This window comes from Eumetopias jubatus, unplaced genomic scaffold (assembly GCF_037043125.1).
Source record: "Eumetopias jubatus isolate StellerSeaLion01/CBP00866 unplaced genomic scaffold, mEumJub1_p1.0 scaffold_2, whole genome shotgun sequence".
NCBI classification, from domain to species: domain Eukaryota; kingdom Metazoa; phylum Chordata; class Mammalia; order Carnivora; family Otariidae; genus Eumetopias; species Eumetopias jubatus.
The window spans coordinates 101,653,409-101,680,338 of NW_028274808.1; the positions used below are offsets into that span (position 1 = coordinate 101,653,409).

General features: G+C 34.0%; 1 protein-coding gene across 9 annotated transcripts in view; it reads right to left on the reverse strand.

Annotated features, from left to right (window-relative positions):
* Positions 1-26,930, reverse strand: part of BLTP1 (bridge-like lipid transfer protein family member 1) — a 203,535-nt gene that overhangs the window by 98,448 nt on the left and 78,157 nt on the right. For all 9 annotated transcript variants that reach the window (XM_088021053.1, XM_028102339.2, XM_028102340.2 and 6 more), the window contains exons 25-40: positions 25,959-26,078; positions 24,796-25,076; positions 19,799-20,049; positions 16,923-17,181; positions 15,130-15,967; positions 12,452-12,522; positions 11,141-11,314; positions 10,541-10,661; positions 9,396-9,542; positions 8,876-9,003; positions 8,350-8,546; positions 5,940-6,137; positions 5,020-5,231; positions 1,473-1,624; positions 870-1,020; positions 556-708 (exon numbers count right to left, since the gene is read on the reverse strand). In XM_088021053.1, coding sequence (XP_087877179.1) covers positions 556-708; positions 870-1,020; positions 1,473-1,624; positions 5,020-5,231; positions 5,940-6,137; positions 8,350-8,546; positions 8,876-9,003; positions 9,396-9,542; positions 10,541-10,661; positions 11,141-11,314; positions 12,452-12,522; positions 15,130-15,967; positions 16,923-17,181; positions 19,799-20,049; positions 24,796-25,076; positions 25,959-26,078 — 3,453 coding nt within the window. The remainder of the gene's footprint in view (positions 1-555; positions 709-869; positions 1,021-1,472; positions 1,625-5,019; positions 5,232-5,939; positions 6,138-8,349; positions 8,547-8,875; positions 9,004-9,395; positions 9,543-10,540; positions 10,662-11,140; positions 11,315-12,451; positions 12,523-15,129; positions 15,968-16,922; positions 17,182-19,798; positions 20,050-24,795; positions 25,077-25,958; positions 26,079-26,930) is intronic.

Here is a 26,930-nt window from a genome sequence, read left to right on the forward strand (position 1 = left end):
CTCAGCATTCTGTATAGCTTTATTCACCTTCTCTTCACCACCCCCCTTTAATTTTGGTGCTCTTCAGATATCCATTCTTGACCAGTTTCTCCCTCAACATACCATCATTCCTAGAAGTCTCATCCATATCCACAGCTTCGAACACCTTCATGTTGGCAATTCCCAAATCACTTATCTGAGCCCACTGTTGTCTATAAGCCTGTATTTTTAACCATATTTCTCCTTTGGACTTCCCATCTGCATCTCAAACCCTGTAGGCCAATGAATGACTCCTCGAAACGACAGAGGCTTCCTTTTTCTTTTTTTTTAAGATTATTTATTTTAGAAAGAGAGAGAGAGAGATTGGGAGAATGAGCAGGGAGAGGAACAGAGAGAGGGGGGATGAAAATATCCCAAGCAGACTCCGCATGGAGCCCAAAATAGGGCTTGATCTCACAACCCTGAGATCATGACCTGAGCCAAAACCAAGAGTCAGATGCTTAACTGACTTGAGCCACTCCAGCGCCCCAAGAATAGAGGCTTCTTTAAAGCTAACATATGGTTTCAGTAACTCACCATTGTAGCATCATCAATGATGGAGTAATTTGCCTGGTGCAGGTAGTGATGTAGTATATTGCACAGTAAACATGAAGGATTTTCTTGGAGAAAACGGGCAACTTTTGTAAGTCTGTTGTATTTACTTCTTAAGGGAAAATGTACACTTTTATTCTGAAACAAAGCAAAAACAACAGATTTAGAGTGATGTATCAAAGACACTGCAAATAGAAGATATCCAGTAATCAAGAACTTGCAGGTCTGATGTTTTCCAACAATGATGAACAATTAGAGATCATGTTCAATAAGATACCTTGTACTGTTGATAGACATACCTCTAATGCTTCTGTCATTATACATCCCATAACAGCACAAATTCTCAAGGTGCTCTCAGTTTCTAATTTGTTTAAGGATGATTTGAGTTGATCAATGGGAACAAGCCATGCACCAACAGCTGGAGTTGCAGTGCTTAAAAGGTTCAGCTGCCTTTGAAAATTAAAAAAAAAAGAAATTATAAAAACAACTGTCAAGATTTGTATTTCAAACAATCTCCCATACCTACTGCACTTAGTGGCTATTTTGCTTAGGCAAAATTACTTTTCATTTTGGCTACCATACAAATTATGAACATATAAGTAGAAAATGTGAAGAACAGATAATAGAAATGAAGAAAACATTAAAACCTATTAGAGGTGAGAGTAAGAAGTTCATGGTGGCATGACATATAACAGTAAAACTAAAGCCCTAGGAAAGAAAAAGGGTCAAACAAGATAAGAATAATGTCTACAGAAAGCATAAAGTAGGAAAGATGGTAAGAAGGTGGCAACCCTAATGCTAGATAGATCAGAAAAATAATTTAAAAAAATAACTGAAACAGAGTTATATGTTATTTAAAATGAAAAATCAAGGAATAGTACTACATGTTTAAAACTTTTTACCTAGAAAATGCATGTGTAGGAGATCTCACATTGGTGGGAGCTGCAAAACTAAACCAAATTTCCTTGATGGTCAACTTCATGCTACATGAATCTGGAGGTGGAGGCATCAGAGGTAAATCTTTTTTCAAATCATCAGATTCAACTCCTTCATCCTACATAAAATCAAAAACCAAAAACTTATAATGTATAGCTGCTTAAAACCATTAGTGCCAAGGTAAATGTTTTAAGCACAAAATCTTCCCATCACATCAAGTTCTACAGATGACACCTTTATATAAAACAGGTAACATAAACCTTGCTCAGCCTAACCCTAATTCTGAGAAATACCTATAGATCCTTGAAGCTCTAAGGAGCATAGTCTGAAAAACCACTACATTGTAGTAAGCCATAAATCACTGAGCTTAGAACTGAATGTTTCTCCTGATCATTTCATTCAATTACATTTGTTTAGGGATGTTTAAGTGTTATTTTTTCCAGATGAAAAAAGTGAGAGAAAGAGGTTTTGTGACCTGTTGAAGGTCATACAATTATTAAGGAGAATGAGTGATAGAATCAAAGTCTTCTGTTTCCTACTACAATGTTTTCCATTCCATTTTTTTTCCATTCCATTTTAACAACATATTTCAAATTTCCAAAAACAAGTGCCATAAAAATACTAGTGTAGTCCATGTTCAAATAAATAACACTCTACAATAAAAAAATTCTTAGTTATCTTATATGCTAGCAATCTGAATCAATGTTAAGAAATAATAATTTTTTAAATGTATAATCACTACTCTTTAGAATGCAGGGAAGTAAGCATAATAGTAAAGAAGCAAACAAAAAAGTCTACTGCCTGTTCTGTCTCCTCACAGCTAATTCACTTTTAGTTATTACTGGTCAAGATGAAGAACACTGGCATTTTCTTGTGGGATGACTAAGGAATGCAGAATATCCACAAAATAGTTTTTTGAATCCTAAGTGCTACAAAACAATGTGACTATAGGCAATAGTAATTTTAAAGTCAGACATGCTAGATATATAAGTCCACATTCCTTATCTGCAGCTCTAAAACTCATAACGTTCTGAGAAATCTAAATATTTTTGTGTAAATGTGGCATCAAAACCTGATCTGAATTTGACGAGAGGCTGTTTATCCCACTTGGAATTTTTATGAATGTTGTGCTGTAAAAGTATTCAAATATTTCAAGATGGAATGCTGTCTCAGATTCCACTAGGAGTTTATGTAACATATAAAACACACACCATACTACCTTTCTGTTAAAGGAAAAAAAAAATCTGAATTCTCAAATACATCTGACCTGTGGGTTTCAGACAAGGCTGTGAGCTAGGGCTAACGTATACAAAAGATAGAGAAGACAGTCTTCAAGAACTCAAAATTTTAAAAAGGGAAGGAGGCTTACAGATAATAAGCAACTAATTAAAATAGTATGTGAAGCAAAGCAATAATAAAGTTGGATTTAGGGGCGCCTGGGTGGCTCAGTTGTTGGGCGTCTGCCTTCGGCTCAGGTCATGATCCCAGGGTCCTGGGATCGAGCCCCACATTGGGCTCCCTGCTCGGCGGGAAGTATGCTTCTCCCTCTCCCACTCCCCCTGCTTGTGTTCCCTCTCTCGCTGTGTTTCTCTCTGTCAAATAAATAAATAAAATTAAAAAAAAAAAGATTTAAAAAAAAAGTTGGATTTAGGTTGACAAAATTTTTGGTACCTATGGCATGTGTAAATGATGACAGCTAAAAGGCCACTGCATACAATTCTGGAGCTCAACTGAAAGGTTGGTGCTAAAAGCATAACCGATGGGAAAGAGTTAGTGTCATCAAATTATGGAGGACTAGAAAATAAAATAAATCAGGGAGTGGACATACAGCAAAAAAAAAAAAGAAAAGTAGCCAAGAACAGAACATGGGAAGAACACCTACATTTAAGGACAAAGAACTGAATGAGGATATGGACCAGGAAAAGTTAGAGAACCCAAAGAAAGCAATGTTACAAAATTTAGGGACATTCAGCAAAGAGACAAGGATCAGAGGGACCAAGGAAGACATCTGAGCTGCTGCTGCTTTTTTTTTTTTTGAAGATTTTACTTATTTATTTGACAGAGAGAGACACAGCAAGAGAGGGAACACAAGCAGGGGGAGTAGGAGAGGGAGAAGCAGGCTTCCAGCAGAGCAGGGAGCCAGATGCAGGGCTCCACCCCAGGACCCTGGGACCATGACCCGAGCTGAAGGCAGACGATTAATGACTGAGTCGACCGGGTGCCCTGACATCTGAGCTTCTATCAAGTGTTTCAGTGGGATAGAGGAGAAAGAAAGAACAGCTGGGCTCTTCCCAGCTCTTTTGTCCAGTGAATAGCTATTATATTTTTTAATTTCCTTAATTAATGTGCTAATCCCCAACCACCACTCAAACACATCCAAAGACCTAACAAGAAAACTGTGATTAAACTCTTGAACTATGCATCAAATCAAAATAAATATTTCAAAAAATAAATTACCAAAAACCTGGGGTTCAGAGGTGATTATGCCAATGAATGGTAGATATCCGTAACATTTCTTTCTTTTTCTTTTTAGAAAAAGATTTTATTTATTTATTTGACAGAGCTATATAGAGAGAGCACAAGTAGGCAGAGAGGCAGGCAGAGGGAGAGGGAGAAGCAGGGTCTCTCTCCGCTGAGCAGGGAGCCCAGCATGGGGCTCAATCCCAGGACCCTGGGATCATGACCTGAGCTGAAGGCAGCTGCTTAACCTACTGAGCCACCCAGGCCCCCATATCCATGACATTTCTTAATTAAAAGGTGGTTTCTTTTCTCTTCAATTGGTCTAATTTCCAAATGATTAGAAACGTATGTACATATGTGTTTAAAAACAACATTTACCAAGTTCTTACTATGTGCTAGACACTGAGTTAAGCCTTTTATATGTATTATCTATTTCAGTCTTCACAAGTCTAGAAGGTCAGTATCCTTACAATATTATTATAAATGAAGAAATTTCGAAGAGGAAAAAACTTGCACCCATCAGTTAGTGGTACAACTCTTCCGTAATCTAGAATTTTCAATATTTTTATTATTGCTATTATTAATCATCATGACAGTCTACCATAATAAAAATAATAAATGAGTTGCATATAAGGTATTCTTCAGGACTCTAGCTGAAATGGGTGGATAGTGACAAAAATATTTAGAACTTACATGAAATACTACCAGTGACAAAACTAAGTATTTCCATGAATTCTGCTAAAATCCTTGAAACATCAAAACAATGCCTACTTTTCTGAAATTCTATTCATTCATTAATTCAACAAATATTATTAAGTGCCCAATATGAGCAAGGCATTAAACAAGGTACTATGATAGATATATCTACGGTACGGTATCTATGCTTCAGAAATTATATTCTAGTAGTAGTAGAATCACCAAAATATCTTGACTACAATTTAAGCAAAACTCCAAATATTGAAAGAAGCAAATATACTCCAGAAATTAATTTTGAAATGGGTATGTAGTTTTGTTAGTTTTTCAAAGCACTATTATTATTAAAAATTCACCAACTTGTTCATCTGAAACAGAATTTCCATTTAAGTCTGAAGAAGGGCTTATTCGATCACAGGGAAGATTATCATCAGAGACATCAGTATTATAGCCACTGCCAGTTGGAGAATCAGAAGAATTATTGGATGTCAGCACTCCACCTCTTTCTGTGACACTAGCTTTACCCATAATTCCAAAAGTATTATATAAAACAGCACCAGACTGTCTTCCTCCTATAAGAATGAATGAATATATTTATTAAAAACAGTGGGTATCTCAACACTGTACAGTACCCATAAAGACAAAAAAATAAAAATAAAAATTCATAAAGATCTTTTTTTCTCATCAAAACTTTGCCTTTATCTATAAAAGTCATGTAAGACTGGATTATCAGGTAAAGAACTGTAGGCATACTCGATTACTAATATATATATATATGACTAACCTAAAAGTCTTATATATAACTCAGCCTTCCTTTTTTTTATATATTACTCAATAATGTAAAAGAAAACTGTATATAACTGTAAGTCAGCCTGTCACTGAATAAAGGATTTATAGTATTTTCATCCTGCAAGGCTCTACTAATCAAAAATCCAGTTTCCAAAAACCAAACTTTCAAAAGCTGGGTGGCTCTACATTTTATTCAAAATTTTTTTTCTGAACCACAGATTTTTTTGTTCAAACAGTGATTTTTTTTTTTTTTTTTTTTTGTATTTCTACATGCTCTGTTAGTTTTTAATCACACATTGAAGGGGAAGTCCCACTTACACAATTGGGATAGGGCACCCACTCTGGTAAAAAATCCCAGGTCCCAACTTTCTGCTTAAATATGCTGATTCAGGTTATTAAAAGTCACAATTGTTCAATTGTTCAAAACATTTCAGCAATGTGGGGCCAATTTGTACCTCACTTAAGCAGAAATGAAAAAAAAAAATGCTTACCTTTTATGGTTAAGTTTTCAAGTCCACATTCAAACATTATCCAACCCCATTTTTCTTGGCTGGGACCTATTCGAGTTACATCTGGAACAGCTTGCTGATCAGTTTCATCCACAAAAGTAAACTCATCCAACTCTTCCAGAGTAAATAAAACTTTGGACTTCTCAAAAGGAATAGCAGTGATGGCACAGGTACCAATATCTATTATCAAAAGAGAACAAAATGACCATTTTTAAAGGTAGAGAGGTTTTTATTAAAAAAAAAAAAAAAAAGAAAGTAAACATTTGGCACCGTGTCTGTCTTAAAAAGATATCTTAATACTCTGCCAAAAAGAAAGATAAATGAGACAACCAACTTCTAAAACAATGTCTAATGTCTACAGTTTAAAAAATGCCAGAATCACATTGAAGTAAAAGGGAGAAAAAAAAGATTCCGTAATTGAGAAATAATTGCTCAGAGGCAGAATGAATTCATTTTTGAAAGATTATAGGGTACTCTAAAAATCTATTAAAAAAAGCTCCTGAATAATTCAACTTCATGGTAAACTATTTTTAAATACTTTCTCATCATCTTACAAAATAAGAAATCATTCTAATTAATTACCCAGCTACAGGAAAAACATTAGAAAATAGAAAAATTATAGCTTTTACTAAAGGACTGCTTTATGATAATACATTTTATATAATTACAATTCATAACAGACATTGCCATAATTCCACCACTTACAATACGCAATATGGAAACTAATATCCTGCATGTCTGGCAAAGGTTTGTATTTTATTTACTTTTTTTCATTTCTTTCTCTGATTACAGCTAGTAAATACAGAAAAGCAAAAAAAAAAGATTTGAAAAAAAAACCATGTAAATTTACCACCCAGAGATAACTTGTTTACATTCAAATTAAATTTCCTTCTAGCTTTTTAGGGATTATTTTAGAAACCAACCAGCTTTGGTTCCCATATTTCAAGTGACAGTAAACCATTATAACTTCCTGAGGGCATTAAAAATTCTTCAAAGATATTATTATAATAGTTATATAATACTCCATCATATGAAAATACTATATTTCACATTTATGGTTAGAAAATCTTCCTGATCAGAGAGTAAATATTCACTTGAATTTTTCTATGATTTTCTCATTATTTATTTTTTATATTTGCCTTTAATTCCATGAATTTATTATGATGTATAAGGTGAGGATTAAACTTAAATTTTTTGACTAAGTAATACACTTGCACAGATCAAAGATCCAAAACGTGTGAAAGGGTATACAATGAAAAGCCTCTGACAATCACACCCAGGAATCCACTCCCTCTCCCTATAGGTAACAAATTTCATTAGATTATTGAGAATCTTTTCACAGATGAAAGGATTATGAACATATAAGCAAAGACAATTACATTTTTCCCTGCATTTTTATACAATGTTTTGTCTTTGATGACTTTTTTCTGCATAGTGTGCTTTTCAAAATTCTATTTAGTTACTTCTTATGCTCTTATGCAAGTGCAAACTGGTTACCAGTGCAAACTACAGAGCTGAGAAAAGTTTTTATATTGAAGCCACTGTATTTTGTACCAGCTTTAGGATGAGAGATCTCAAGTAGCCAAGAAAAGTCTCTTTATTTGGAATCCTCAGGTCAAATGCTTTGCTCTCAAACACAAGGATGGTGAAATAAGCTTTGAGAAAGCCACAACAGTTATACAGACCCAGAACACAGACAAGAATCATGGAACCTTCAGAGCCTACAGAATATAATGAGCAAATTCAAGGTAATCATTTGTTCATTCAGGATTGGTCATCTGTCCCACATGTAGATTTTAGTATAGCAAATCGTCTCAAATAAGACTAACAAACTCAGTGTTTTCTAGATTGAATCTCTGACAATCTGAGATCATTTAAGCTTCTAAAGGTACTGAATCACATAAAAAATATTAAAAGGATATGTGACATCTCTAGTTTTCTCTTTCACCTCACCAGGGATTTTAAGAGGCATAGCCAGATCTATCATTCTAATTGCTACTGTATTTTACAGACTTGACCATCTGCTTTTGATATTGCAATTAATTCTTTTTAATGAAGTTGTGCCAACAGAATGATTTTAAAAAGTAAGAAAGACGATAAAGATCATACTCCCTCTTCTATAATGAGCAAGCAGATACAATGAAGAAAACAGGGGATAGAAGCAGTGCCTTTAATTTGGGCCATACCACTTACTGTCCTATCAAAGTTTACCTTCCATTCTCATAGAACATGAGTAAAGATTAAATACCATGTGTTCAATATATGCAGAAATACCTTTCTCTTATAAAATATTCAAATTATAGCAATATTTGAAAAAAATCATGCCTCCTTTTGCAAAATCCTCTTACATTTATATGTGTCAAAGAAAAAAACATTTGTTGTAGAATCCTACCTGTTGTATCAAGACCCCTAAGCTGCCCATGAACTCGATGAATATTTAACTTGGCTGCAATTTCTTTGCCTTTTTCTGCTCCAGCATTTGATCTGAGAGATCCAGATGACTGAGGCTGCATCTTAGTGGCATGGACATACCTATCAAAATTTGATGTTCTACCAGGTTCTGTATTTGAAGTCTCTTCAACCACACCTCTTTATGGAAAAAGAAAAAAAAAAGTATGATGGTGAACATTTAAATAATATAGTTCAATAAAAACATTTAGTAAGCAGTTTTTAAAAAAATTCCACTGTTTTAATTAAACCAATATTACTAAATTTTTCAGTGTTTACTGAAAAACAGTATGAGTAAAAACAGTACAAACTTTTAAAAACCTACTTTGTTAACCTATAGTGATATTTGAAATTCCAATACCAATTTTGAGTTTTAACATTAGAATTTTCAGATATGTATTAAAATGGTTATGGCTTGCGTTTACATCCAACAAGAAAATTACGGCTCAAATTAATAAAATCTTTCTTACCTGTTCATACGAACTTGCGTAGCAATTCTGTCAAAACACAATGCTACTAGAGAAACATGAGTCACACTTTTACTAGGAGCTGTACTTGGAGATTCTTCCACTGAGGCTTGTAACAAACATAAGTTTACCTAACACACAAAATGTCATAAATTTCAGAGATGAAAAATATTATCACTTAAACATAAAGATATCCAGGAAAATGAAAAACTACTGTTAGGAATGGTATATCTATTTGTGTGTCTGAGAGTAATGAAGATAAAGCTTATAAACACAAACTCATAAAGTAATCATAATTCAATTGTTACTGGAGGGGAATATTTTAGCAAATACTACCTAATATCCCACTTATGTAAACTATTTCTATTATTAATTTTTATATTAGATCATCAAAGGAATAAGATATGTATTTTTGATATTATGATCTATTCTACCACCATTCAGTTTAGTAAATACAAAGGATAAAAACCACCAAAATGTTCTCCTCTTCCAGGAAAATTTTTTTAAAATATTGAATTGTTACCTTTGGTATGCTAACATTAGCCTGAAGACCTTTAATTGTTACATTATCTTGCTTCATCACAAGATTTGTCTGTGCTTGTCCTTGGTTAGTCGTTCCTATGGTGGCGTGTTCAGTTTTTGTTCCTCTAACATCTGGTTTGGAAGATAGCTAAAGAAATTAAAGCAGAATTGTTATTTCACAGAACTTTCATAATTTTCACAACATCCACAATAGCAACTTGCTTATTCACTGTGCTCCCTTATGCCCATCTATATGCCAGCTGCCATCCAGTTTAGCTTTGAAAAGGTAGGAAAAATACCAGAAGCTTCAGGGCTGAGAGAAGTGATATAAAATAAAGTGAAACCAGTCTACAGAGAAACAGAAAAAAAAAAATGGTATAAGTATTATTTTAGAATTACTAAAATGTATTTATTTGACAGCATATTTTGAATTTGATAATTGGCTCCTTGTTGACTGAGAATATTTTCAAATTTCTTACAATAGTAGTAAGATGTGTGCACCTCGACCCTAACTACCTATATCACATGAAATGCCAATGTTTTGAATAGTTGGATCATTAAAAATAATCAGCCTCACTTAACCATGCCTCTGGTCTCTAGCCCAAATATGACCCGGATAAATTGGAAAGTCAAATGGAGCATCAGGATATGATTGCTAAGAAACTGGCCCCATAGCTAGAACTCCAGCATAAGTAGACTCCACACACCAGCAGATGAGGACTTGATTCACTGAAGTGAACAAAAATAATCTAAAAATATTAAGATACAAATGATCTAATCACAGAGAAAAGCCAAAATAATATGCAGCATTGCTTTCTTAGAAAATGAATGTACCAGGGAAGAATGCTCATTCACTTAGGACCAAAGTTCTTTAGGAAAGGCTTACAATTAAGCTACTTCTGAAATAAAAGAAAAAATAAAACTACAAATTTAATAAATATTTTATTGCTATTTAATCCATAGTATAGTTATATATGGTATCTCTTAAGGAGCCAATAACATATAAAGACTATTTAGAAACGTCCATGTATTCCAATTTAAATGGCGATAAAATTTTAATATTTAATTTTTTTTTTTCAAGTTCAGATATCATGCATACATGAAGAGTACTCAATTTGCTAAACTCACTGAATATAAAGTTCTTACATTTTCTGAGAAGGTAGTCTTGCTATTTTGGACAGCCTCCCTGAGGACTTTGGCATGGAGATCATCTACAATTGCAGCTGGATGGCGGGTACTAGCACAATGAACCATTGCTTCAATGTACCTGAGGGAAGAAAAATAGTAAACGAAAAACTTAAATATCACTTAATACTACGGCCTAGTTTATCTAAACTGTTCCATTATGTTCCATTCTAGATTTCATCCACGGTAGTTTTATCTCCCTTGATAGACTATAAGCTCCTTGCAGGACAGAGTAATCTATTATTTCCCCTTTATCCCTTCATTGACTGGATAGTAGTAAGAATATAAAAAATAATAATTAGTTCCTGGGTGTTTGATCATTTTATGCTTATCAGCCCAAAGCAAAAAATGGAAAATATAATGCAATATATTTATTTTAATATTGCAATAGAATTTATCCTGAAAAAGTAACAAATGATAACAGACCTTTTAAAACATATTTTCATCTTTGTTCAACCAAAATAGCCATCATCAACATCTTCTTCATGAACACATATCACATACGCTTAATCATTTTATAAAATAGTAGTTAAAAATTATGTTTTTCAACAAAATTAATACCTGTCTAAAGCTTCAGCCACCAGGGGAGTCAGAACAATATCAACAGTCCCTTTTACTTCAACTATGGCTGTGGTCCTGGTTTGAGAGACTGGCTGATCCAGGGTCCACTCTTCTGTCAACGTTTCATCATCTGTGTTATCAACAGTTTTCTTTTCCAGAGGAGTATATGGTGTACTATACAATTTAATAAGTAAATACATATTAAAAACACCATGAAAAAGAACAGAAGTTAGAATTTCCTTAAGATGAATGCCACTCAAATATATATTTATTTCAACTAAAATTTTCATGGAATCAGATTAGATATTTTAAGTCCCAAATGCTTTGCAAAGATAAGTGAGGTGCAAAAATGCAAACTGATCAAAGATGGTTAATACATCAAGTAAGAAAAAAAATGCTGATATATTTACTTGATGGGGCTTTTCCAAAATATGAAAACTACAAAACTGAATTCTTGGTAGTTCCCAATTTCAATATGCCAAGTTATGGCTTGCTCATTATGTCCAACAGAAATGCTAGTGGCTGCTTAGAAATGTTGGCAAAGCCATGACAGACAATAGAGTTGAATTATTTACGGTAATTACTTCATTTTTTAAAACTGTTCTAGGGTGCCTGGGTGGCTCAGTGGGTTTAAGTGTCTGCCTTTGGCTCAGGTCATGATCCCAGGGTCCTGGGATTGAGCCCCTCATCGGGCTCGCTGCTCAATGGGGAGCCTGCTTCTCCCTCTTCCTCTGCCTGCGGACCCCTCCCCTGCTTGGTGCTCCCGTAGTCTCTCTCTCTCTCTGTCAAATAAATAAAATCTAAAAAAAAATGTTCCAGAACTAATCTTATTCTTTCATTTTCCCAAGGCCCTGGACAATTCCTCCCACATGATGGCCAATGAAATGTTATTTGTAAGAATGGATAAATAAAAATGAGAAGCTGTAAAAAAAAAAAAATGAAATAATACTCCATCCAGCAACTGCAAAAACACTCTTTTCTACTGCTTGCGGAACACTCACCAATACAGACTACAAGCTGGGGTACAAAACAAGTCTCAACAAATGCAAAGATCAAAATTATAAAGAACATACTATGTGATTACAAAATGAAATGGTATCTTTTAAAATTCTCAAATACGTGGAAATTAAGCATTGCATTTCTAAATAAGCCATGGGTCAAAGAAAGAATTAGAAGGGAACATTTTTTAAATAAATAAATAATAAAGTTTATAGTCAAGTAAAGAATGGTTATTTCTCAGGATAAATGCCACATATCTAATAATCAAGAAAGACTGACTTTGAACTTCAAAAGTATGTAACTTTTACTCACTTCGAAGTTGATCCTGAAAGTTGCATTCCTCTGTCTAGTAAAGAATTAGCTGTGAGCCCCTGTTTGATAACCTAAAATAATATAAAATATTACTCACAGTCTAGAATCTTAATGTTATTTGTTCTCTAATTTTATGCTATCAACTGTTATTTGTGAATATCCAGATTACCTTGTTAATATGACTTTGATATGTACAATAAAAATATTTAACAGACAGAGGTGCCTGGATGGCTCAGTTGGTTGAGTGCCTGTCTCTTGGTTTCAGCTCAGGTCATGATCTCAGGATCGTGAGATTGAGCCATGCGTAGGGATTCTCTCTCCCTCTCTCTCTGCCCCTCCACCCACTCTCTCTCTCTCTCTCTAATAAATCTTAACAAAAATACTTAACAAATTGAGAAAAATCAGATAAAATATGTAATTGGCAATTTCATTTTCTGATTATTCAGACAAATGACAGGGCAAGACTGTGAGGATTCAACAATGAGGGTAAAAGACTATACAACTAAAGCTTAAAGGTAAGTGCTTCAAATGTCTTTCCTCCCAAATTCCTTATCAAACTGAGTGTTTCTTAAACTAATTTTAGAATCTTCTCCTGGCACAATCAACTTTTAAGTGAGGAAGAATCCCAGAGAAACATTAAATTATAGGAAAAACTAACTTGTATTGTATGTCCATAAAAGAAAACAAATAAAATAATGCATTTGATTATTCAAACGAAACTGACCCCTTTTATATGTTATTCAGATTTAATAGAGAAAAATAACTTTCTTACCACCTATATTCTATTTTGATCTAAAGATATGAACTCCTTCCTTGACTTATTTAGTTCAGAGATTTGACTGTCTAATCAAAGTAGAAAGATTTATTGAAAATACTAAAATAATTCTAACCTCTTAGGTACAATTCTGTATTGGAAGTACCACTGAGCTTTATACTGGAAAATCCATATACCAACATACTTTCACATGGAAAAAAGAGAACATTTTGAAGTCATAACATGGGCAATTTATACTGGGCAAGAAGTGGCACAACCTTAAAACAAAAACTTTGGGGGTACTGGGTGGCTCAGCTGGTTAAGCATCTGCCTTTGGCTCAGGTCATGATCTCAGGGTCCTAGGATGGAGCCCTGAGACTGACTACCTGCTCAGCAGGGAGTCTGCTTGTCCCTCTCTGCCCCTCCCCCTGCTCATGCTCTCTCTGCCTACCTCTCTCTCAAATAAATAAATCTTTAAAAAAACAAAACAAAACCAAAAACAAAACTTTGTAACTGTCACTAATGTTTCTTCTTTCTTCAACACATATTGCTCAAATGCATATATATATATTCCAACTCCATTTATCACATTTCCAGCATTACTTAAGTCCAGTCCTATCATCTCTTGCACAGACTGCTGCCCACAGCTTCCTAAGTGATCACCCCACTTCTTCTTCTGCTTCATGACAGTTCAATTCCACTCAGTAGCCAAAGTACATGAGATCACATTTCCTTAAAGCTCTCACAAGTTTCCTAATGAAATTTCAATGAAATTGTAACTACTGATACACCATGGTCTATAAGTCCTTAATGATCTGGTCTTTGTTTATTTAGGTCTTTAGCCTCAAAATGAGCAGTGTCCCTGCTAACTTACTGATGTGCACTGACTTTTTCCCACTTTAGAATTTTAGCAAGGCTCCTTCCTGTGCCTAGGTATCCCCATCATCAATTCCTTCTCATACTTTAAGTTTCAGTTTAAATATTACCTCCTCAGATAGACCTCTCATGTCAACACAATATAGGTAGCTCCACCCCCCCATTATTCTCTATCCCAGCATCTTTGGATTATCTTCATAAGACTCTTCTCAACTTGTAATCATATACTTATCTGTTTTATCTATTAACTGTCTCCCACACCTAAACTCTAAGTCCTATGTCTGTTTTCCTCATCACTGTATATCAAATGCCTGGCAAACAGTAGTATATAATAAATATTTGAATTAAGAGTGAATAAATTAACATTTAGACACTTTAAATAAGTGTATATGCTTATGTAAGTATATACCACATAAGATTCCTACACACTGTTATTCAGTTCCTTCCATAAGATCTGACTTGCTTAATTTTGTTCTTTAAAATCATAAAAAATCTCTTATAAATGTATAATTTTATAAAAATAGTTTTCGCATTGGTTATTATCACTAAATTTATTTTGATGTATTTTCAGTTTTCCTTTAAAAAGCTATTTACAGAATTCATTACAGAAATGGACAATAACCAATTCCTGCTAAATTATAAGATCTCAAATGTCAAGTGCATGGAATTGGATTTGCACAGCAGCAGTTACAGATTAAGTAGAAAGAACACCAGCTATTAAAAATAATTTCAAAATTTTATTTTTAAGACACACAAAAGTTTGAATTCATAAACTTGTTCCTAATCTTAGAGCATAATATAGAGACTATATGTTAATTGACTAACATTGTGGCAATCAAGTCTGTAACTATTCCTCAATTTGAGATGTTTAAATTTATAATACTCATCAGTAACCCTGAGATTTATTGTCACACATGAAGCCATGACTTCAAAAATTTCTTCTTCTAGAGAGATAGTTAAAACGACTGAGAGAATAATTTTGGAAACATCTTAAAAATTGATTTATCTAAGTAAACCTATCAGTGGAAACTAATGATCTGGTTTATACCTTAAAAGTTGGAACAGAAAGCTGTTCAAATGATGATGAACTTTCTTCACTGGTTGGAGTATCAAGATCGAGGGGACGATGCAATGAGGACTTAGAGGTTCTTTTGTTAGTAGGGTGCTTCACTGACCAATTAAGTACCTGGAACTGAGTAAGGTAAGTCTGATAACAATTCATCACAGGTTGTTGAGAAGTAATCTGTTCACTCTCTACTGTTTTCTCAACCTCTACAACATATGGATGTTCTATAACGTCATCTTCTCCACCTAATGCAGAAACAAATGAAGCCTGGGAAGGATGAGTTTTGAATGGCAGAGTTCGGGGATCTTGAATGCTTTCTCCATGGCCAGTAAGTGGTCCCTCCACACTGTGATATATGGAACCCCTACTGTAGTCAATCTGCTGTGTTTGCTTTTTCTTCTTTTTTCTACCTGGATAAGTTCCAGGGCCTTCATCACTGCTAATGGGCTCAAATTCTTCAGCTGCAGAAAAGTAGGCTTCGCTATCAGCCATTGACATGCTGGAATCCATTGACCGATATTGATGAAATGAATTGGAGTCTGCCGATGGTGTGTATGGAAATGAACCAAAACTTCTTCTCTGCTTTGGTGAGTCTAATACATTTTCATCACTTCGGGAGACATCACTACTAAACTGGACTCCAACTGTAACAGGTTGCTTGTCCCCATAAAAAGCAGCAGTAAGGCTCTTGGTACTCCCAAGTCGAGTGGAACATACAGAGGCTTGTCGTTTCAAGGGAGATCTCAAAGGAGATTGACCTACTGACTTTTCCTGAGTATTAGGAGATACAGGGCTGTTTCCTGAAATTTCTGTAGGAATACTAAAATGGAAAGCAAAGTTATTACCATTACTGTACATGGTATAATTTAAGTATAAACAGAAGTACTTATAAAATTTTTATAGTAATCTTAATCATTTATTTTATAAATAAAGGAAAATCTGAAATTTTACAATGAAATATCTATACAAAGTAACAAAACAGCACAATATGTGTTCATACCCCATGTAGTTCCAAAAAAAATTAAGGCAGTTTACAACATAATAAAAACTTAAACCCAAAGTATAATCTTCCATCCATAATTCCTGGACACTAATACATTTATAACTTTTTTTTTTACATTCTTTAAAAGTTTGTCCAACAAAATCTACAAGGGCTTTGGTCACGCAAGGTCACTTTTTATGGGCTGAGTTTAAGGTCTCCATGAAACATACAAGTAGAAATATCAAAAAGGTAGCTGCGCCTACAGGGACCAAAGTTTTGGCTAGAGTTTTACATTTAAAAGATGTTGGCTATAGATCACAATTGAAGCCACACAGTTACTGAGACTGTCTAGGGAAATAGTATAGAGTGAGTGGAGATAAAGGCACAGAACAGAGTCCTGAGTATCCAGAACATCTAACAAATGGCAGGCTGTAAGAGGAAGAAAAAGAAGAAATGGAGGGAAAAAAATGGAGGACATGGAAATAGGGAATAAGAAGGAATAGCCAAGGAGGTTGGAGGAAAATCTAAAATTTTCATATCTGTGGTATGACAAGAAATATTTATTTTCACTACATTTTTCTGTATTTTCCTATTTCTGGAATGAATATATATGTATTAATTTTATAATTAGCAAGACAACAGCAAATGGACATTTAAAAATATGTTCAGGAGGAGAAAAGAATTTTCTATAGGGGATTAGTTGAGAGGGAAAAGTTTTTCTTGCCAAAATTTTAAGTAATTATAATCTTATTATAATTTCCAATCTATTTTCTAAATATAATTGAATACTGACCTTACTTGACCATCCTCTCTTTTTGCACTATGCAAGAATTCTTTTTGGACCAAATGGTCATCAGCAACAGAAGAGGGACTTTCCTTTTCTCCGGCCAATAAAGGCTGTGCAGCACTAGAACTACTATTCTCTTCTGAGGAAGAGGATGAGCTATGAGATCGTAATGGTACTTGAAGACTAAGGTGCTGAGTTTTTCTTTCTACTTCTATTCCCACTGATTTGTTTTCCCATTCTTTCCTCTTCATGCCATTCACATTACCTGAATAAACAAACAAAAAAGTAGGTTACATGAACATAATAATTTCAAAAGCAATTTATGAAAAATAAGAGCCCTGAATCCAATTCCCTATTTCTATAAATATAATCATTTTTTAAAAGCACAAATATCCAATTTCACATAGCAATACCCTAAACACTATAGAAAGATATCTACATTAAGTATGGGTCCAGAGTCCATAGACAGTGAATTTTTTCTTATTTTTTTAAACTTTATTTGAAAATTGTCAAACTTACAGAAAACTTTAAAGAATAATTCCAAGCCACCATATTATCTTTTACTCGGAATACCTATTTTAAACATTTTGCCACATTTGCTCTAATATATATAATATATGCATAAAACTTTTTGAATTGACAGCAACTTGCAGACATAGTGACCTTTTATCCTAGATAGTTAAGTGTTTATTTCTGAAGAATAATATGTAATAACTATATAATTATTAACTTGGTAAATTTAGTATTCATACAATACTGTTATCTAATCTACCATGTGCCTTCCAGTTTTCTCAATTGACCCAATAATGTCCTTTAAAGCACCTCTGCCCCCTCTAGTACAAGATTCAATCTAGGATCATATATTATTGCATTCAGTTGTCATGTACTCTTTAATGTGGAACATTTCCTCAGCCTTTTATAAGACATGTTATGTAAACTGGGGGTGAGGGGATGAAAGGAGAGTTCTAAATTGCTTAGATTAAAAAACAAAACAAACAAACAAAAACTCCTGCCCAGTTTCTATTCTCCTCCAGCCATCCCTGTGTTACCCAAGAAAGAAGAACCCGTTAGTAGGAGAAAACACCTCTCCAAGCAGAATACAGTTCTAGATGGAATTTAAGGGAAAGAAGACTTAAGAACTTATAATATAGTAATATTATTCACTTCTACTATCACAAATGGAAAAATCAGAATAAATGTCAGAAGAAAAATGGGTTTCATTCACTTCTAAGTGGTGGGAAACTAGTGGTCACTGACCTTCCAAGGAAATCCTGCATTCTACCATGTGCCCTCTTGATTGTATCCTAATACTGCTTATCTATACTTGGCTCCTAGAAACTTCAACAATCAGAAGTCAGATACTTACATAGGGGTTAATTCTATAGTAAACTCATAGTCATTTGGGAATTATAGCTCACTCCTGAATCAATAGGAGATACAATCTCTATTATACATTATAAGAGTTATAATGAGCTTTGCTTTGTTCAGTTAGAGAATTTGCTCTCTTCCCTCTTTTATACCATGTGTAAATTCCCTGTAGATTTTCTTCCTTCCCTTTGTGATGGTTAAACTTTGATCTGCAGATCAGAAAATCAAGCAGTGTTTATAATTAGTGCCAGCTGTAGTATGGTAGAAAGAACACTGAAGTGGCTTTGATGGCCCTGATTCTAGTTTCTGCTTAGCCATCTGACTTCGTGCAACTCCCTCTCAGTGATGAGCCTCACTTTCTTCACTATAAACAAGGAAAATACAGAACTCACATGGTAGCCTAAAGATTAAATGAGAAAATACCTGTGAAAACCTTTAAAAACAAACATTCAAATGTAATAAAGTAATATTGTAAGAAAAATGATATATTTTATTTAGCATCTTCCCTATCCTTTAAATGTCAAGAACTTTTGATGTTTGCAGATTTTATAGGATAATCTGCTCTTATTCTAGGCAAAATTGCTGAAGTTAAACAACCTTAAATAAGATGTACATACTTATGTATTAATATTTAGTGAAAAATCATAAAGCAAGAACTTGGTATATGCAGTCCAGCTCTTTCTTCTAAGAGCTCCTTATACATGGGAAATCAATGAACTTTTAAAGTTGAAACTTCTTTTCTCCCCTTTTGTCCACTGACAAAAGGCAGTGCTGTTAACGTTTTTGAATAAAGGGGAAAAGGCTAATATAAAATATAAAATACCAAGATTTTTCCACATTTCACTTCTTGACAGCATGACAACTTAAGCAGTATACTGCACTTAACTGTGGGAACATACAACTAAAAACCCCAAAGGAAAATCCACTTCTGAAGTCTTCAGAGAAAAGATGCTAGATAAATCTAAATCTAGGATACTGAAAGCCTCCATTTACTGCTCATATCACACACTTGTGTATTTGCAAAGTTATCCTACAGGGTCTAAAGCCACATTTCTCTTCTTGACATGTTCAATTTTAGTGATAAAAGAATATCTTGCGAAATAGCTGGTAATATGAGGGCCAACAGTATAAATATTACTACTAAGTTTTCCTATAAAAGTAAACTGGTAAAACAACTGTTACCTTGAAGCACAGCTATTCTTAAGTAAATCTCTGGAAGCTGAGGTCTAGGAAAATGATATATAAGGAAATACTCAGAATAAGCTAGGAAAATCACCAATGTCAACAATAGATCTGAAGGGTAGACCTACTTTTGCCTTGTGTAACTGTAAAAAACTCACTAGTCTTCTCTGGCTTTAGTTAAACCACCTGCAAAACAAAGGAAGATTAAACTGAATCCTACCTATAAGACCACTCAAAGAATTGAGTTGAACAAAGTAACACTGAACTTCTCTCAGCATGGCATAAGGATAAAGATAAAAAAGATTAGCACAAGTAACAAAATAACACATTACCATCTACAATTTTGGGAATTTCTTTAGTAATAATCCATTCTCCAGGCTGTAGCAGAGACTGTCCATAATACATATCAGACTCTGCACTCGTGCTTGAAAATGCAGAACTACTGGAAGGTGTCAACTCTTCAAGTTTGAAGAAATCTAGGCCAGTTACTGTGCCACCAAAGAATCTGCAGCCACCGAGACAACCACACTTGTTCCTACACCTCTTATTCTTCAGGGTATCATCTGGCCACAAAAACCACAACCTAAACAGAACCCAAGACAAAACAAACAAAAGCAACACCATAACAAAAACTCATTAGGAAATAAACTTTTTGGCAGATAATTAATTAAAATTAATTGTTAATATTTTTAAAAGACAAGGTAAACACAAACACAAAAGCTTATTTTACTGTGGAGTGTCTAACCATTTTGTCTTCTTAAAAAAAATAGTCTCACCACGATGAGATGAAAATAAGTAGGAACAGAAAGAGAGATACAGCATACCTAAAAAAAAACTAAAAAGAAGCAAATATAAAGATCAGACATTTAAGTTCCATTTAAAAACAGTAGTAAATATTCTCAAAAGGACTAAAAATTTTAAACATTAATGTAAAAAATGGACAAAATTATTGGTACAGATTATACCAAATACATAATTTATCACTGTTAGCATTTCAGAGCCTACTTCACATGGCAAATACACCAAAACACTATAAATGTAGGGCAAATAAGAAATCTATTTCTCAATAAAACCCAAATAACCCATTCTTTATTAGAGGAAAAAACTGTAATAATTTTGGAATAAGGACTCTGAACAAAGTATTAAGAATTAGGACAATGGGAGAAAATGTGTGTAATATTTTTTGGGTTCTGTGAATGATCCACACAAAAACCCGTCAGTGTATTAACTCTCCTACTTTCTTAAAAAAATATTATATAATTCAAATACGGGCACTATATTTTTATTCCTCTTTTTTAACTTTAAATAATAAAATCACCTCATATTAACAGTCTTTCTAAGTATTTTTACAGGCATTATCTCATTGGATCCTCAGGGCCCTCAAAGAAGACAGAATAGGTATTATCATTTTCATTTTACATTCACTCATTTATATTTCTTGAACATAATTTATATGTGCCTAGTATTGTGCTAGGTGAAACTGACAGACACAGTCTTATCCATATGAAGTTCAGAGTACAGAGGCAAAGGCAAGTCACAAAAAAAAAATATCTAATCATAAATTATACTGAGTGCTATGAGGTAAAAACAAAACAAAAAACACAAGGTATTGTGACAAGGAAAATAGAAGGACTCTTCCAAAAAGTAATATTTGAGATGTGAAAGATGAGATGAATTATATCAAGATAGAAGTGAAACATCAGTCTAGAGGACAGAAGGAAAAATATGTGAGAAAGCCTTAGGATTAGGGAGAATCTGACATATTACTTTAGTAAAACGTTATCAAATTCAAATCACTTCTCTATTTTAAAGCATTAAGATTCAGTCACTCAGCAAACTATTGTAAGCACTAACAAAATAAAAGACCTTACATATTCCATACACTTTTTGAGCTCATTTGTGTAGCACAAAGCTTAGTAAAATGCATGGGTTTGCATTCATCTAGACATGGGTTCAAATTCCAGCTGTGCCAGTTAATAACTCTAGGACCTTGGTCAATTAGTTAACATTTCTGAGCTTCAGTTTCCTCAACTGTAAAATTGTGGTCTGATATACCTAATAAGACTGTTTTGAAGATTAAATGTAAAGCACCTGATATAAAATCTGGAATACAGAAGTTGCATAACAAATGTAAGCTCCCCTTCCTTACCTTTATTACAATCCAATGCACTAGTTCTCAAACTTTAGCTTGCATTAGAATTATCTGGAGGGCTTATTATACTATGGAGAGCAGGGCTGCACCCCCAGAGTTTCTGACTGAGGTCTAGTAAGACCTGATTATGTAAATTTCTAACAAGTTCCAAGGAGACACTGGTGGTGGTGGTTTGGGAACCATACTTTTCAAAAACACTAAAGAAACTAATGACCTGTGTGTCCAGTAACTTTTCCAGTTATATCAAAAAAGAATACACGTAGGTTCCAAAACTCCTGGGAAACAAATATGCACATAGGCAGCCAAAGCTGAAGGTCAATGAGTTATCATGTTGGGAGGGCAATTCCCAATATGCCCTAAACATCCCTACCTGTTCTTGTGGGTATGCCAAGATTGCAAAGCTCTGACCAGGCTATTGCTTGGGATTGTACTGGCAGTAAACAACCTAAAGAGATGAGGTAATGTCTCACCCTGGAAAAGAGTAGGTTTGCTTCCACTTATTATAAAAGTGATAGAACCCCTAAGTTCAATATTCCTCTTCTATAATGCATCCCACTGTGTGCAGACATCCATCATGGACTTTTTTGCAGACATCCATCCAAAAGATTCATGAATGGGGTACCAAATATAGCAAATAAAAATAAGTTTGTCCTATGCAATGTATGGGACAATATGACACATCTATACTAAAAAGTTATTCGTTGTTTATCTGAAATTCAAATTTAACTAGACATCCTCTATTTCATCTGGCAACCTTACTTGGAGGGCACAGGGAACCCATAAAAACACATATGACTCCGGTTCATGCTTTTGTTGTAATAAAGTCCTTTGTCCCTGACCAGGAGTCTTGTGTCTTCTGGCAGCATCCGTGAAACTGTGGCAGGCTAACTTGTTAGCTTACAAGTAGGATAAAATCCCATTCTTCACAATTTTTAACCAAACAGAGCACTGAGACCACTCTAAATAGTTGGATTTACTTGAACACCTGGAACTTGAATCACGTGGTGCCATTTCCTTCGCTTCATTAGCACCTTGTTCTATCATCTGACCTAATTAGACCCAGGCACTTTGTTCATAGTAACTGGCTTCCTGAGCAATAATTAACAAAGAAACCAAAGTTTTTTTAAAACATTATTTCCCACACATGAGCTTCCATACTCAGGTTTACAAGATGTCAGGCTTAAAGTAACTTAAAAGATTAATGTAATCTCAGTAAAAAACTCATAATTTTTTAAAACAAGAAAAATACTTCTTTTAGGAAATTAACAGATGAAAGTATCTAAACGTTTGTGATGAAATGGAAAAATAAATGTGTATTAGGTATAAATTTTTACCCCTGTATTTGAATACATATTTGCAAAAAAAAATCTATTTACACCCTTGGCTGGATTAATACAAACACACCATTCAAAATCCAGATAGAGGGGCACCTGGGTGGCTCACTTGGTTAAGCATCCAACTTTTGATTTAAGCTTAGGGTATGAGATCGAGCTCCCCATCGGGCTCTGGGCTGAGCATGGAGCCTGCTTAAGATTCTCTCTCTGCTCCTGCCCTCCCCTCCAACCATGTGCACCCATGCACATGCTCTCTCATTCTCTATCTCCCTAAAAAAAACCTCAAAAACAAAAAAACAGAGTTTTATATGTTAACAACCAGAAAAAAGGAATAGAAAAAAATAAGAAAATACAAGTGCCATGTGATTACTAGCAAAAGAAATATTTTCTCAAATTAATACAAGAAATTACAAAGGTTACAAACAGACATATTTGAATGCACAAAAATTGAAGTCTGTACATAAGACCAAAAAAATTTAAAAATGAAACAAATTGCAAAATATTAGCAACAGGGACTACTGAAAGGAGATAATCTATAAAGAGCTCTTAAAAATTGGTAAGAAATACACCAATATGCCAATAAATAAATATACATAGAATAGTAATATGCAATTCACAAATGAGGAAATAAAAACCACCAGTAAATACATGAAAAAAGTATTAATCTCAGAAATAAAGAAATGCAAAATAAAACAGAAATATCATCTTTCAGTTATCATAAAACACATAAAGGATAGCAAAGATGCAGTGAGACACAGATTCTCCTAAAAAGCCACTGGGAATATAAAGTGAAATAATCTTTCTGGGAATTTGGGAATGCATATCAAAAGGTCCAGTTTTTAGCACAGTCACACTCCCCTTCTAAGGAAACTATTTAAAGGGAATTTAAAGAACATGTGGGAAAAGATTTTATGTGCAAAAAAATGTTCCTCTTACTATTATTTATAATGAAAAATTTAGAAACACTTATATATGTATTTAAGGGCAATGGCTAAATAAAGTACAATATATCTTTTTGATGGTGTTCTATCATTTGTTTGAAAGGAAATTTATAAAATTTTCGATCATATTGGCAGATGCTTAGGATAGAAGTTTAACACAAACATGCAGAAATTATAAATACAGGATGATTTCAAGTATAAGAAAGATACATTAAAAATATGGGGAAGAAATATGACAAATTCAGTGTGGTAAGGTTATGGCAATTATTTTCCTTTATTTCATAATAGTTTTCTCAATTTTTAAAATAAGCTCATATTAACTTTATAATGAGGGAGCTGGGGATGGAAAAAAGTTATACTGGCATTTTAAATGGACATGATTTAGTAAGAGGCTCTGGCAACTTTTTAAATGGCAGATACAATTATTTCTTAATGACTGTTTCTTGAGGATTATATTCCCTTAGACTCCCTTGCAGTTGTGAGAGCTCACAAAAGGAAGAGTTTTGTAGAGTACAAGGTGATAGCAATGATGTTTTCTAGAAATGATGAAATCAAAGTGGAAGGCTGTGGTGAGAGAGAAAGGGGAGTAGTGCTCTATAAAACGTTATTTGGGAACTAGTAATTTAAACTTATTTCACTGCTAATACACATAGTATGGGCTTGGAAACACAATAAAAAACAGTGTTATTTCCATCAACCATACCATTATCAGAGATGAGATATACAACATATTTACTTAAATATCAGGTTCTTATACCTCCACTGAGGTGTACCCAGCACAATCATATTTAGTCTTTATGTAAAATGTTCCTATTCCATTCCTAACAGTAGAATTTCCTCTATAATTATAAGGTAATTTTTGTCTGAACTTGGGACCATTAAGTTCCTTAAATTTCACTTACCTCTTAGTTCTGGCATCATGAGTTTCTAAGAAATGTCTCTGAGCCTCATGTTTAGAATGATGATCAGCAGCTAAGGCAATATCAACAGTAATGAGTCCTAAATTGGCTGACCCCGCTTCAAGCCAATAGGCCCTCCGCAGTACTGCAGGCTGAAGTCCAACTCTGGAATTATTTAATTGTTCAATGTACTGTCTCACTTGAAAATCCTGAATTGCAGCACTTATTCCTTCCCCAACCGACTGATTGTGGAGATTACAGTTTGCAACTCGAATTGCACCCATCTAAATTGCATGAAGAAAATGAAATAAAACTGTAGTTTCTGTATTCTTAAGCAACTTAGAATAAGCTACAGAACAGTTATTTATTTCCAAATTGCATGAAAGAAGGGAAAAGAGAAAAAAGGGAAATAGAAAAGATAAATGCAACAGAATAAAAGTAGACATTCAGTTAATAAAAAAGAGGATAAAAGGAAAAGAACATAAGTCGAAAGGAAAACAAGAGAAGGAAGAAAGAAATGTTGGTAGTAAGTAATAAAATCACAGACTTTTAACAAGGTTTAATTTTAAGCAGTAACCCACAAAGCAGAGGTGGCAAACAAAATGTTTTCAGGAGCCAGGCAGGATATAAATGTATAAAACCTAAAGGCATTCAAAATCAAATCTTTTAAAAACACTACCAATTTAATCCCTGCCATAAAAGCAACCTCCAAGTTTACATCCCTGCCATAAAGCAAAGTTATAATTCAGTTAGAGTAAAATAGTAGTGAAGAAATAGACTGGAAGAGAACATGGATGAGCCAAAAACAGAAAGCTATCTCCTGGAATTGTGTAGTGTTTTGTGAGATGGCAAATTATAAATGTGTGTTCTACCTCAAGAAATGGAGGTTTTGGGGTGCCTGGGTGGCTCAGTAAGTTAAGCGACTGACTCTTGATTTTGGCTCAGGTCATGATCTCAGGGTTGTGAGAGCCAAACGTCTGGCTCCACGCTCAGTGGGGAGTCTGCTTCTCTCTTGTTCTCCCTCTCTCCTCCCCCCAGCCCCCACTCATGCTCTCTCTCTCTCGCTCTAAAATAAATAAATCTTAAAAAAAAAAAAAAGAAATGGAAGTTTGGTTTGGTAGAATGTTAAAAGAACTACACTGGCCAAGAAACAGACAAAAGTATACCTTTAGATTTGTAGCACAGCCATGCTCCACAATATAAATATCTGCTCCATCTACTGCTAAACGAGTCATAGTATATTTCAAATCATCTGAAGTTGGACAAGGCCCAGGAATACAACTCAACTAAAAAGAAAAATAATTGAATATTTAATCCTCACTATCAATTCACCATTTTGACACTTACATCTTTTTATTTAAATAAAATTTTGGTTATATGTATATTTAAAAAAATTAGTCAATTAGATCTCATTTTTTATGATAAATGAAATTATCAGTAATTAAAGTCTTACTAATTAGAAACTAATCATAAGTATGTACCATTTTCATTCAAAAGAGGAAAAAAGCAAGTCTAAGTTGACAGAATGTACAACTTATTGAAATTCACAAAGAACAAAGTAAAATGATAAGTAAACAGTGTCACAGGATTATAAGAACTGTACAGGAGTTTAAAGTTGTAAGATTTTCTTATGAGTATACTACACAAACACACACACTTGTTTTTACAGATATATCACCTGTAAATTTTATTATGATATCTAAGGACAATCGACACAAATTTAATATTATTTTATTCCCGAAAGAGATTTGGTCATGGTTAGGTTGGAAGAAAACATACACTTCACCTACTCTGATGAACTTCTTGGGGAAATGGCAGCCCTGGAGCAAATTACTTACTCAATAGCATGCAAATGTTCATTAGTGGCAGAGCCAGAGTAGAACATAGGTGTCTTGCATTATACTCAGTGTTCTATAATAGTAAGGCATACCTTGGAGATATTGCGGGTTCCATTCCAGACCACCGCAATAAAGCAAATATCACAATAAAGCAAGTCAAATGAATTTTTTGTGGCTAAAATCAAAAACACAAGAAATAAGAAGTGTTGGCAAGGATGTGGAAAAAAAGGAACCCTTGTGTACTGCTGATGGGAAGGCAAACTGGTGTAGCCACTGCAGAAGACAGTATGGAGATTGCTG